We start from the raw sequence: 13,600 nt of genomic DNA on the forward strand, positions 1-13,600 counted from the left end.
CGGACTCACGGCCCCGGGGCGGGGAGAAGCTGCCCACAGACTTTGCTCTACCCCATCGTGGAGCGCCAAGGGCTCGATGTGCATTTGTCGGTGGATCCCGAGTGAACGGCTGTCCTCACAAAGGAAAGTGCCTTAATCTCAGCGAGATGACTCAAGTCTGTCCAGCGTCGCCCGGTAACCGAGGGGCGATTTGGCGTCCATATTTTCTATCAAGTGCATGTATAAATATTGATATAACTGTTTTTTCATGTGTGTCCATGCGGGGGCGAGCGACGAGAATAAGTGCCTGCTCCGTAGGCAGGAGAAAGGTTCTCTGGTCCCCGTTCCGTGTAGACTCATCAACAGCCGGGCTTCACATGCATTGTAATTTTGGATCTCACCGTGGGAATACACGTCGTAGGTACGTTGAAGGTGAACTGGGGATTTTTAATGTTCTCGTCGCATCATCGGTGGAGGCGCGCTGAAAGTCGCGTGCCGTGCCTCGTGGCTGGCGCTTGTTTATCGCCACAGGAGCGTCTTACGCGACAGCAGAGGCTTCGTCTCTTAAGAAAAGGAAAGGCGGAAGAGTGTGTGTACCACCGGACTGCGCGACGCAGCACCAGGAGTTGACCTTGATTCCCCGTTCAGCGTCGCGGGCTTTTCTGCTCGCTGGGTGCTTCTCGCTGCCGTGTTGCCTCGATACGCCTTCGGTGTATCCGTTTCTTTGTTTTCGCCTTTAATCGATCCCTAGCGTAGGAATGCCTCGTTCTGCGTCATGTTTTTATTGGGAACGGCTGCCCCCATGTGTGAGGTGGCTGGCTGGCTTGCTCAGAGGGGGAGGGCCTTCGACTCTCAAGACGGATATCGTAGAGGCTCCTATCTACCCGTTTGTCCTTCGTCTACGTGATGGATGCGCTCGCCTCCCCCCGTGCGGCGGGAGCGCTCGGGTCACAGAGTTGGCTGCGCGATGCCCCACGGCCTTATGTGTGTCGGGGAGACGCAGAACTTCTCCGCTTCAGTCTGTATGTGCGTCCTGCGGACGCCCTCCGCGCATGCTGAGAGGCACGCGAAGAGACACGCTACGAAAGAGACCGTGCTCGCTGCTCGATAATATAGCCACGCACTACTCCGTTGCCGTTCGCCTCGCCCTTCCACTTTTCTATTAACTCTGTCTACGGGTGTGTCTCTGAACGCCTGAGGCTTTACGTCTCGTTCGTCCGCCCCTCGCTTGTTTGGTGGCGATGGGGTCCTCACGGACCGCCGAGCCCAAAGTGCCGCCGTTAACCCTGTACCCCGATACACAGAGCCCAACGCCCTAACAATTCTAGCTACGCCTCACACGTGACAAAGAGATGACGCCGCACCGTACGAGGCCACAAACTGCATTCGCAGGGCACATGTGTTGAGAAACGCCTATCACCGGCTCGCCCCGCCTCATCGCTTGCATGTGCGCCGAATCCACTTTTGGCAAGTAGACGTTTTGGATAGTGCGTTCACATATATATATTTGAGCATGCGGACGGAGCCGAAGTGGATATACAGTGCTCAAATAGTTGAACATGCAGAGCGCAGTGGCCGATACATGCACTGGAACCTATCGAGCACCTCCCGGTGACACGAGTGCACGACGTCGCCGCTCGAATAAATATATCTATATATATGTAGGTATGCATGTGTATGTATATATGTATGTTCAGAAAGGGTGAGAGAGAAAGGCAGACTACGAAGGGAGACCTCGACCGGCGTCGGCTCAGTCGTCCTCGTCCGTACTGTCGTCAAAGGCTTTTCTTCCTATCAGGAGCCCTGCCCTTCGGCGCCAGGCCTCGAGGGAGTCTTCTGCCTTCGAGAGGACGTCTGTCTGCATCCAGCTGTCACCTGGCGGCGGCGGCTTCGCGGGGAGCATCGGAAGGAGCACCAGGGCGTTTTCTTTTGATATTTTTTCCGCTTTTTCTCGTGCGTCGGCGCCCGGCTGAGGCCCCCCATCCGCGGAAGAGTCCGACCCCCCTCCATACGGCGAATTTCCGCGGCCCTCGTCGCCCCCGTCCCGATCGAGGATCTTGGAAATTTCTGCCGGAGAGCGCACGTCGTAGCGCTGCGAAATGGGAATGCCAAACTGAAGAAACTGGTTCAGCACGCGTTGCTGCGAAAACACACGCATACACAAATGCGGTATAATCTTAGTGCAACTCAATATTGAAATCCAACGCATTTCGCCATGTAAAGCAGTCCAGTATGCAGCCATTCAACGAGCTGCGCGACCCCACGCTCCGCTCAGAGGTCCCTCTGTGTCGCTGTGATGCTCAACGAGCCACGCACGCCGCCGAAGCAGCGACCTCAGAGTCCACCCCCTACACGAGAGGTCTGTATGGGGAGGCACGTCGCACATACTGCATAGATATGGCAAAACGAATTTTTATGAGATTTCACGGAGGATAAAGCCCCACATCTTTCCGTCCGCCCGCGTGCCTGTGAACACAGTCTCCAACGTTGCCGCCACCGAAGGGCTGACACGCGCCGGTTTACCGGAGCCAAACACTCCTTCTCGATTCTCGTTGGCATTCACGGCTCCTTCCAGAGGGGGGGCGACGCGCATTCAAGGCGAAGCCTTTGGCGGAAGGTATGCCTGCGCTTTGTTCTCACATGCTTCCCGCCCCGAAAAGAAAAGAAGACGCCAGAGAGAGCCGCGGCAAGTAAAGCGCGTCTCCCTCATTTCGCCTGCTGTCCTTCTCTCTCTTCGGCCGTACCTTGCACGCTGCGTACAGCACGCGCTCTCGACGGCTTTCGCCCTCCGGGCAGTAAAAGATAAACGCTGCAAAACGCGAGATTAAAAAGCCGAGGGAAACTTGGAGGCCGCGCGAAGAACAGGCTCGACACCAGGAAACCACACGCGTCTTCAGGCCGCCAAGGCACCGGCCGAGCCATGCTGCAAACGCTCCGCTGAAGGGTGCGGCAAAGGCTCCTCCTGTCGCGGCACGCAGCCTGAAGTGTCACGGTCACCGCAAAAAGCAAGGCACTTCGGCCGCGGCTCGGCTCGACAGCGGCAGCGTTTGGAGGTCATTAGAAGGCAAAAAGGCGACGAGAGGGCATCACACCGGGCGCACGCGACATCAAAGAGCAAGCCGAAAAAAAGCGAATAAAACGAACCTGTAATGCCCTGGTGGCGAAGCAGGAAGTACCGCGGGCGGCCGTCAGTGACGTGCTCCTGCAGCAGCTCTGAGGATGCACAGAGGACAAAAAGAACATCGACGGAAAGCTGAAAAAGGAACGCCAATCGGCATCGCCAGAGGCCCCTGAGGACCTGCGTGGACTTTGACAACAGCCGCCTGCTTCTCACCCGCCACGCACTCTCGTCCGCCCCAAAACCCGCAGCTTCTACCGGTGCACGCGCCACCTGAGTAGGGCTGCATCGCGGGCGCCTCGCCTCTCGCGCGGTCGCGAGGCAGCCACAAAGCGCACGGCCGACTGCGAAGGCGAAGCATCCCTGACGCGCACCGCGTAGGCCTTACGGCAGATTCCCGCTTTACCTGGAGTCTCGTAAATGCAGGGCAGCGCCACAGGAGTGGTGTCCTCGTCTTCAATCAGCTGCAGAGCGGCGGAGAAACACAGAACTCGAAAACATGCCAGCGAGGACAACTCTCTGGAGCGCAGCCGCTCTACACGGGCGCAGGGTCATCTCACGAAAATACTCAGTTACTGAGGCCATCCAAACGTAAGAACACATATACATACATACACATACGCACATACATACGCCCATAGAGGTTTTGAATGCGCCGATACATATATATATATATATATATATATGCAGTACTGGCGGGAGTGGAGAGTCCGGTTTGAAGGCGCAGCCTCCAACCGGACGCCCAGGGATTCCTTCCACTGTGTGACGACGTGACTACGCATGCCGCGGGGAACAAAACAACTCTGATGCGAGAATGAATCGTGAGGTGGTGTAGGTGCGCAGTCCCAGGGCAGAAGAGAGGAACCTGCAAGAGGACGACTCCGGCTCGCACGCGGCCTCAAACGCCAGCGGCATTCTTACGCACCACCTCGAGGCAGGCGACTTCGCCGCTGCGAAACTCTTCCACTTGCTCCTGCAGACAAAAAATACTCACGGCAAATCTACGCCTGCATGTGCAGCTTAGCCCGCAAGCTGGCGGCTAAAATATACAGCCGATGATCTCAAATAGGATCACAGATGGACATACGCGATCCTTGCAATCTGTACCGACTTAACGACTCAGTTCAACTTTACAAATTCTTCGTTTACAGTTTGCGTGGTCAGTCTCAGAAGCACTCCATGCGTATCCGGGGGTAAGATACGCGGTGGAAGCTAATCTCCCATATACGATATAAGTCGCCTGTGTGGAACAGCACTACCGATCACAAACAAGTACGCATAAGCACCCGCGCGCCTGAATCGAGAGACTCACGCGACGCACGAGCGCATCAAGCGTCATCGGCCTGAGCACATGCCGCGCTAAGGAACCTGTCACACTCGAAGGCAGCCTCCCGTCGCGGAAGAACCGTCTCGGACTTACGCTGAAATTACCATCAACATCCATAGGCACGTCTGGCATCGCCTTGGCCTGGTGGGCTGAAAAAGTCGAAAACAAGAGACGAAGAAGAGGTGTGGAGGCGCACACCGAGGAGGCGGCGACGGCCAGACGCAGTCAAAAGTGCTCAAGTAGCACAGCCGCGGAACTGACGAGTTCCGTGAATGAGTGAAGTCATGCATCTATATTTTTTGACGGGTACTAGACCGTATCTGCCTTACATGAATGTATCTGGAATGGATGCATACAGCTGCTAAATCCCAATCAAACATGCGCGCGCATACGCCCTGAACGAAAAACGACTAAAAAACCCTTTCCCCTGCGCGGCTCACGAGACGTCGGACGTGAGGAAGAAACAAATCGGAGAGAGAAAAACGCAGGCGAGGATACGAGGGGGATGGCGGTTGCCGGGGGGGCTGGAGGCCGCTGTGCAGAGAAGGCAGCTGCGTGTCTCGTTGCAAAGGCATGGCAGGAGTGTTTTTTATTAAAAAAACGCAACTTACGTGGCGGACGACGAGCCGAAACGGATCTCGGCAGGCGCGGGCGCGCAGCCGCCTGCATGGGTGACAAGAAATACAACGCACAGACTGGAGGAGATGGAGAGTTTTTCTCATGATACGAAGACGAAGAGACGCGCCCGTTGCGGAAACAGGGGCTGCGGGTCACGCGAAAAAAGCGACACGCCCGCGCATCCTGAGAATAGCATAAAAACTCGCGAGCGAAGAGACGACGTGGCAAAAAAAAACTCAGAAACGCGGCGTCCTGCGCCTGCACGTTTCTGTGACCATCTCCGCACCAGGTACGGGCAACTGCACACGGATGGAGCAATCGGCGAAGCAAAAGAAGAAGCCAGCAGACAGAGTCTACCTGCACACACCCAGAACAGCTTTCTTTCCCTGTTGGGCAAAAGGTTTCGTTGAAGTCTTCGCAAAGTGCTCATCACACAACTTACTTCTTGGCTCGAGAACGGTCTCGCGACCAGGGCCATGCGCGCCTCCATCTGCCGTCGCTGGTTTTCAGCGCGCCGAAACGCCTCAAGCGTGAGATGCTCCTACAAAAAGAAGGGACGCAGTTTTTTGTGATTGCAGCACATCAGCACCCCACTGGATTGCTTCAGACAGCTAAAAGCGAAGGGTTTCCGTATCAGGGTAGTCGTGCTTGCTTGGCAGCAGCATCACTCGCGGCGTAGGTGCGCCGCGAGAACGAGGCAGGAAACCACAGAACGTGAGACAACCGGGGCTTTTTCCGGGGAGTATATACGACGGGTTGGGCTACTGGTTTAGACCTGAAGGGCTTTGTTCACCGGATCCAAGTTCTCTTGTGCTTTTCAAGGCCATCATGCTACGTGGAGTAAGTATAGTGGCATCCGAGATATATCTGAAACAAAAGAGTCCCCTCGCCGACGCGAGAACGGTGATTTCATCCGGTCTTCGAAAACGACTTTCGACCCTCCCGCCCTCCTCCCCTCCCCCCCCCGCCCCGGCCCCCAGGTCATAAAAGTACACAGGCGTTTACATATCTCCGTACAAAGCATGTGGATGTGCGAATGCAATCAAACCCACGCGTTCTACGACCACTCGCGCCGCGAGGCGCAGATCCTCCAAGCTTCACTCCCGTCCCACCTGACGCCCGCCCCTCTCCTGGTGCGGTGCCCAGATGAGTAGAATAACGCGGCCTCTCAGGAGACACGCCCCTGGCTCTAGGCGGCACCCGCGCAGACGCCAGCGGCATCGGCAACGCGTTCTCACCGGCTCGCTTGCGTAGTACTCTTTCACGGGGCGCGGGAAACGGAGAGAAATGCGGAGTGACCACGCCGCGTAGTCCACCAGCGTGCGGCGAGCCGGGGAACAGACGCCAGCCGGCGTCCACGAAATCACCACCCTGCGCCGCAGAAAGACCAAACAGCCATGCGACAGCGCGAGAAAAAAGCAACGCTTCTAAAAAAACGCCCCGGCTGTCGACACGCGGTCACGCGGGAGCATCCACTGCCAGTTGCCCTGCGCGCCACGATCTGCCACGCCAACAACATATATATATATACACATCCGTATGCGGGGAGGGCCCTGCGTTATGCATGCGTACACATATGAATATGTATATGTATTACAGTGCTGAAAACGGCCGGGCAAGTGGAGGCAGATATGCGAATGCACGCTGCGTAGTCCTGGCGGCGTCTTGGAGGTCAGATCATCGCCACGGCCGCGGGACTCGTCAAGGAGGAATGAAGAGGGCTGGTATGGAAAGGCATCGCCTCGAGCACGTAGTGAAACAAATAGACGCGTATACATGCGTATCCGTATGTCGCACTAGCGAGTACGGATGAGACTCAATCCCTTCACTTCCGTGAGGAAAAAGCCCAAGCAGCAGCACAAGTGGCACACACACGGGTGGAGAGAGAATGGAACGCACTACACCCAAGCAAAATATATACACATACTATGCGTATATACACACATATGAGTGTTTGCCGATGCAGACACCTCTTTAGCGTTGAAGCACGATCCGCCTACACAGACTACCAGCACTCCGAGCCCGCACCGAGCCCAACAGCGACGGCAGCCAGGCCGCGCCTCCACCTGGGTTGCGCCATGTTGCCACGCATTATTTACAGTGCGAGTCTATGGGTGACGAGTGGTGTGTTTACGACTAGTGTGCATGCGCCTATCCAAAAATGAGGCTGCGCGGAGCCCTGCGGCACCCCGAGCGAAGAGTCTCCGGCGTTCCGCCTGGCGCTTGCAGGGCGAGTGCACGCCTGTTCTGTGCGAAGGATCGGTAAATGCTCTGCACCAGTGTAATCACGGCGGCTTGGAAGTTGTCTCCCAAAGAACTGCGGCGAGCTCCTGTCTGTGGCACCCTCAGCAAACTCTTTCGGCAGGATCCTCTGTTCTCGGGGGCCACTCACCAGTCGGGGGAATTCGAAACAAAGTCGAGACGAAGGAGGAAAATGCGAGGCGCGTCAGGAGAGACGAGCGCGCTGAGGCGCTGAAACCGGGCGCGCAGCGAATCTCCGCCGAAGGGAGCCGTCTCCGCCAGAGAAAGGGTGCCTGCAGAAAAGCGAGAGAACAGAGACAAGACGAGACGCAGAGTCGAACGCGGGAGAGGCAAGAGCCTCTAAGAATCCGGCGCCAGCGTCTACACTAAACAGGCGACCGTCGCACTACCGACGCACAAACGGAAAAGAGGGCGGGAGCGAGAGATAGCACACCAGGCGCGCCTTGCTGCCAGGTGAGAGGGAGACTCGCGAGTATAAATATTCATATACGTATATATGTATTCACATATATACGTATGCATACATACATGTATATATACATATATCTGTGTATACATACAAAATAGGAGAGGCCTGTGCTCGAATTCAGAGTAAAGATGCACATTCCACCCATGGGAAAAAGCAGACACACCAGAAGCCACCAGCCACAACAAACGGGAGAGACGCAACCCCTCAGGAAAACCGTTTAGAGCAGAGAAGGAGCTCTCTCCAAGTGCATGGCGACGAGACAGCTGAGGCGGCCCGCGCGTTTTAAGGGAAGTACAGCGGCACTGCGTCATCCCCCATGCTGTTTGTGTGTGTGCTGAAGTCGAGAGAAGTCCACGGTCGGGCGCCCGTGCCAGTGGGAGCGGAGACACGAGGAGGCGACGGAAACCGACGGCCTTGGAGAGCCGCTGCGATACGTCCCCAGCCGCCCCCTCCCTTCCACACGAGCCTCAGCTGAAGGTCTCGCTGCAGAGTCGGTTTGGCGTTGCTGTGACTTACACGACGTTTCATCGAGAGAAATGGCGAGGAGCTCCTCCGCGCCGGCTACATTGACCAGAGTCATCATGCGCTCTTCGAGGGCGCTGTCAAGCGTCACACGCGGGCCCCTGCTCGCGGCTTTTGCGCGCCCTTCATCCTTCGCGGCTCCTCCATTCATGGCTGGCTTGTCATCTTCGTCTTCAGCACCGGGTGAGCAGAAGACCGTGCCCTTGGCGTCTTCTCTCCGCTTGGGAAAGAAGTCGGCGTCGTGCACGCCCCCGACCCCCCCTGGAGGCGAAGGAGAAGAGGCGGAAGAAGAGGCGGAAGAGAGAGAAGCGGAGCTGAAGCTTCCAGGGGGGGTCGACGAAGCGGCTGGCGCCGCGGCGGTGGAGTCGCGCGGCTCTGCGAAAGCGACAACCGACGGCCGCGCAGGGCGAGGCTTCGGTCGCGCTTTCGCTTGAGCAGGCGCCGCGGGCGGAGGAGTCTCCCCCACCAGCATCGGAGGCGACGCGGACTGCTCGTCCTGATCAGCTGGAGGCGCAGACATGTTTAGTGCAGGGAGTGCAGGCGGCGGAAGACGAAGGCGAGCCCGGCCCCAAGAACGGGTCCGCGCGAAGAAAAAGTGTATCTATATGCTTTCACTTGGGCAGCAGGCGCGCACATTAAGCTGAAGGCATGGGAGAGTGGATAAAACAGCGAGGGGAAAACTGCACCGTTGCTTCGTGGCGCACGCGGCTCACGGATCAGCGACCCAAAGTGTCCGCCTGCGGGCCTCCGCGGTGCCCAGAGACGGGCATTTTTGACGGACAGGCGAAATCGAGAGCAAACTAAACCCTCGCAGGCGAGGACATGAGCAAACGAAAACAAAAGGAAGATCCAAGAAGCTTTTTGACGGATGGGGGGAACAGTTTCGCGAGCGGCACTGAAGCAAAGAAAGAAAAAGCGCAGGCGGGTAGCACGGGCTGCGCCGCAGAGACCTAAAGATTTCGAAACCAGTTACCCGCGATACCAGCGGGAGAGAATTTGGAGGTACCAAAGACGAAGCTGGCAAGGTGAGGAGGAGCTGACGGATGCTTCGAACAGGAGACAAAACACGCGAACTCATGCGGACGAAAGGACAGCAAGCGACAGACAGCTCGACGAGCGAGAAGATGACCCGCGGAAATACATGCGCTATGCTCGTGATCCGGAGTAATCTCTCTGAAATATGTACCCTTTGCTCCAAAAAGAGGCTGTATTGACACGCTAAAACACCGCCTACACACCGGTCCCACCAGGCCAGCTACTTGTTGGAAATCAAACTCCTGCAGGAAACCATCTGGACCGCTCAAGTAGCGAGATCCTGCACACGTATCTCGCCCGCGGGAGTCCTGCGCGTCGTGACTATCGTTGTTAGAGAGACAGTGAAGCAAAGCAGCACGTGTTCTAGCTTCAGTCTTGCTGAAAGTCTATAATTTTCCTCTCCAGTCAGCCTTCCGCAGAATGATACGCAGCGATGCTGAGAACAGCCAAGCCGCGACCGCTTCTTGGAAAGACCCTGTCGACGAAGAGGTCGCTGGACACTGAAAGACTCTAACTCATCCTCGGTCGACGACGGTCGTATCGTCCACGGAAGACGAATCTCCCTTCTGCAGAAATATACCCAGAAACCCACTTGCCGAAGTCACTGTGCTACATACCTCTATTGCCCATGAGGCTTTCACCAGCGATGCCGAAGCGTTTTGTGGAAGTGTAGCGCCAAGGTCAGCCATACACATTACGAGAGTTGTCACAGCTTGAGTAGTGTAGCTGCATCCTCATACACAGGTCCTTCAGCTAACGCGTGCGTTCGAGGAACGGGGCAACGCACAGAAAGACTGGTACACAGTAAACCGTAAAAGCTTTTTGGATGGGGGGACCCCTGCAAGAATGAGATTTGCACATGTGGAACACGCGGAACTTGTCGGTCGGAAAGACTCTCGTGAAAGACGAGAAAGGCGAAAAAGGCTATTAACAACAGCAGTGGAGTCATGCGGGGGAGCCACTGCGGCCCCCGCACGTTTCACCCTCACGATGGGATTTGGCCGTCTGTGAAGGCAACAGAGAAGCGGTTCCTATCAGATTGTCAACGGTTGCACAGCGTCTGGCACATGCCTCCTGGGTCTTCCGGTCACGCATGTACGAACGGTGCTTCGTCAAACTGCCGGATCACGAGGGACAACCTAGAGACGGTGGTTGACTGCGACAGCGTGGCGCCCCAGCATTCCACCAGTTGAATGCATCATGCATGTAGAAGATACGTCGGAATCCCGCAATTCGGAACAACTACACACATTCCCCGGCGCCACAACTGTCAGTCGACAAACGGGGCTGGAAAATGCGACATGTGTTTCGCACGCGAGATTGCCTTCGGTGTTGTAACGCGTACATCAGTTCTGATGTTGAATATCCGCCTATGGTGATATTACATCAAAAACGAACACTGATAAGCGTATCGGAGACTAAAACAGTGCCGATACATGCGGCCTTCCCGACGAGACAACCAGAGGGCGCGCACGGAATTGAACCATGAACCTGCCGATCTGCAGTCGGCCGCTCTACCATTGAGCTACACACCCTGTAGGAACATGACGAGATCAGAAAGTTATACTCGCTGTACTGCGTGGGTCTTACCCCTCTGATACACATCGAAAGATCACGTTTCAGCGCAGGATCCCCCTACAATCGGACTGTTGCTATTTTAAGTGTACACGGTTTCAAGGTACCGGCACTCGTTTTCTATGGGGACTTGTCGCGCCATAGTCGGATGGTGTTTTGGCCGCCGCAGTTGGGGTGGCGATGCTCGGTCTGTCCGTCGTAACATTGCCGTCGCACAAGGAATGCATAAGACCCGACGGGATTGGGTTCCAGGAGATTCAATCTGACTTCATGCACTGCCATGCGCTATCGCTCGCCGAAGAACGGTGCTACTCTTCAGACAGTTCCTCTCACGTAACCGCTCGAAGTTGGCCAAATGCCTTTGAAAAAGCGCTTTACCAGCAATGAGAAATGCACGTAGTGCACCGTCAAACGTACTGAATACCATGCATGTTTGCGGCGCGTTCACACGGTGCCGGGTCCGTCGTGATGCAACTGTGACAAAGGACAGGCCTGTTCTCAACAAGGAAACGGTCTAAGCCGTTGTAACGGCCAGGAAACGGTTATGAGCGCCTCCGAACACTCGGAAAACAGATGCAAGTCGAGTCAGACCACCCGCCCTAGTTCACTGCGAGCAGCTCCAACCTACAAACGTGCAGACCGACGTGCGTGAGCGTATTCCGTCACGTCACGTCCATATTTGTTACTAGGGAGGCGGCGGCACGCCGCCAATTGCTGAGCATGCTGAGTAAGTGCTGCAGAAGCACTAGGTATTCCCTGGTGCGCCAAAGCAGCACCTTGACACCAGAACTCGACACCACTGCAGCGGCAGTCCACAGTCCACTGCAACGATAGTAAGTTGCCAATACAGGTTATCGTTGTAGAGGGTAGTGCTTGGGACTGTAATCGTATACAAGCTTGAGAATGCGGTCATACGGTTCCTGCGGTGACGTCTACTATACATTCTAAGTGCACCAGCATATAATCCCTATCCGGAGAAGCATTTTCATCGGCCTCTGTCACCCACCTGTCGTACTAGCGCGCCGGGGTTCCCGTTCTCGTGAAGATGGAACCGCGTACCACTTAGAAACGTACTCATATTCTCTGGCATTCGTCCGGCGTATGCCTTTTCGTCCATCTCTTTTACCATTTTGCGGGTCTTTCGCGTCTTCTTCGAAGCTTCCTCATTTCTCTGCAGTCCCCCCGGGTTTTCCTTCTTCGCCGCCGCATCCTTCTTTCGCTGGTCCTCTGCTTTCCTACCCTTGGTCCGTCGGCTCGCTCTCTTGTGAGTCAAGGGCAACTCTCCTTTTATTCGGACCAAGTCGGCACCAGCTGCGAGGAAGGCCTGATCAATGCCCTGGAGTACCTTGATTCGATCGGCTAGAAAGCGCAATCCAAGCTGGACGCGGAAATGCTGCTGAGGCAACATCGTATGCAGGGTCACCAACCTCCGCAGTGTCATTGTTAGAGGCACTAGCACATGCACTCGGAAGGCAACAATCTGTGGCGCATCGCAGCGTCTCAGATGAGCCGCAAACTCTGATGCAAGTGCCGCAAAGATGTGGCGAAACACGTCCGTCTCGCGGTGTAGAAAAGCCGCAAAGACGCGGGGATCGCGCAGCTTTTCCTCTTCATCTGTTAACGCGCCTCCTGTCCTCCGGCCTCGTCGCTTCACGCCTCCACAGTTCTGCCTCTGAGGGGTTGGTTGAACATTTGACGTAGGATTGGGGAGTGACGGACTAGGCAGGGGCGTCTGTCTCCCTGCTTCACTGCTAGACGCGACACCGGAAGGGGGGAGCGGTTGCCGATCGTCTCCTGTTTGTAGAAGCTCTCGCGGCTCCTGTAGCTCTGGACTTTCGGGCGGATGCGCCGGGAGGGATACAAGCCCAGAACCGAAGACGGCCTGGTTAACAACTGGGCGATGGTCCTCTTTGCTGGCTCTTAATGTTCGAAGAGCAGCTCTGAGACGGACGCTCTGCTGCTTCAAGAGAACAAGTGGATCTCGGAAATCAACACGGTCATCTTCCCCATCAAATCTACGTCCAAAATCAAGAACATATGGAGCGGAACATGCCTGAATAAGGAACAGCACCCTCTCCAGGGCAGGCTTGGATGGGCTCGTCAACTCACTGAACAACCGCAAGCCCTTCCCAAGCGAGTCAACCTCAACCTTGAGTGTGTCAGCTGAACTCGGGTACGGCCCCTTCAAGTCAGTGAGGAAGACGCGGATAATTGCGCGCACCTTCTCAATGAACAGGTTTCGCCGGAACCACGACAGAAAATGATATGACAGTTGGCGGTCTACCGGAAGCTTTGCTGGCAACACCGTATAGTGCAGAGGCTGATTACTCGGTTTCTTAACGAAAGACTCGGTACTTTCTTCCTCCACTGCAGCTTCCACGCAATGCACTGCACAAGTGAGGACAATGAAAATGAACGCGACTTCTCGCCCAACGGTAACGTTGGGAGGACGCCAGAACCCGGCGGCATACATCTTGCACAGGTCAATGCAGCTGAAAAAAGGGTGTCTCCATTTGCCGCCAATCCCTCGCGAAGAGAATTAAGCACGACTACAAGTGCAAGATGCCGTAGACCAACGGCAGACCCCAAAGAATATCAGTGCGCCCTGTAGCCCGTTCCCCTGCACGCTGTAAGAGCATCCTGACGAAAGTAACACTAGAGACAATCAACTTGCTTCCGGTGCTCTTCACTGGAA

General features: G+C 55.9%; 2 protein-coding genes and 1 non-coding gene across 3 annotated transcripts; all 3 read right to left on the reverse strand.

Annotated features, from left to right (window-relative positions):
• Positions 1-1,729: 1,729 nt before the first annotated feature.
• Positions 1,730-8,815, reverse strand: BESB_031350 (uncharacterized protein; the record flags this gene model as incomplete). Its single annotated transcript, XM_029361803.1, has 11 exons — positions 1,730-2,119; positions 2,724-2,788; positions 3,124-3,192; positions 3,504-3,561; positions 4,023-4,070; positions 4,518-4,573; positions 5,036-5,225; positions 5,485-5,583; positions 6,281-6,413; positions 7,435-7,576; positions 8,290-8,815. 11 exons carry the CDS (start codon positions 8,813-8,815, stop codon positions 1,730-1,732), a joined length of 1,776 nt encoding a protein of 591 aa, XP_029215270.1.
• Positions 8,816-10,793: 1,978 nt separating this feature from the next.
• BESB_031510 lies at positions 10,794-10,865 on the reverse strand. The gene has a single exon. It is a non-coding gene; the product is annotated as a tRNA-Cys (tRNA).
• Positions 10,866-11,890: 1,025 nt separating this feature from the next.
• BESB_031360 (uncharacterized protein) lies at positions 11,891-13,378 on the reverse strand (the record flags this gene model as incomplete). Its single annotated transcript, XM_029361804.1, has 1 exon — positions 11,891-13,378. The coding sequence occupies one exon, from the start codon at positions 13,376-13,378 to the stop codon at positions 11,891-11,893; it is 1,488 nt and encodes a 495-aa protein (XP_029215271.1).
• Positions 13,379-13,600: the final 222 nt, after the last annotated feature.

Source organism: Besnoitia besnoiti, chromosome XIII, assembly GCF_002563875.1.
Source record: "Besnoitia besnoiti strain Bb-Ger1 chromosome XIII, whole genome shotgun sequence".
Taxonomy (NCBI): Eukaryota; Apicomplexa; class Conoidasida; order Eucoccidiorida; family Sarcocystidae; genus Besnoitia; species Besnoitia besnoiti.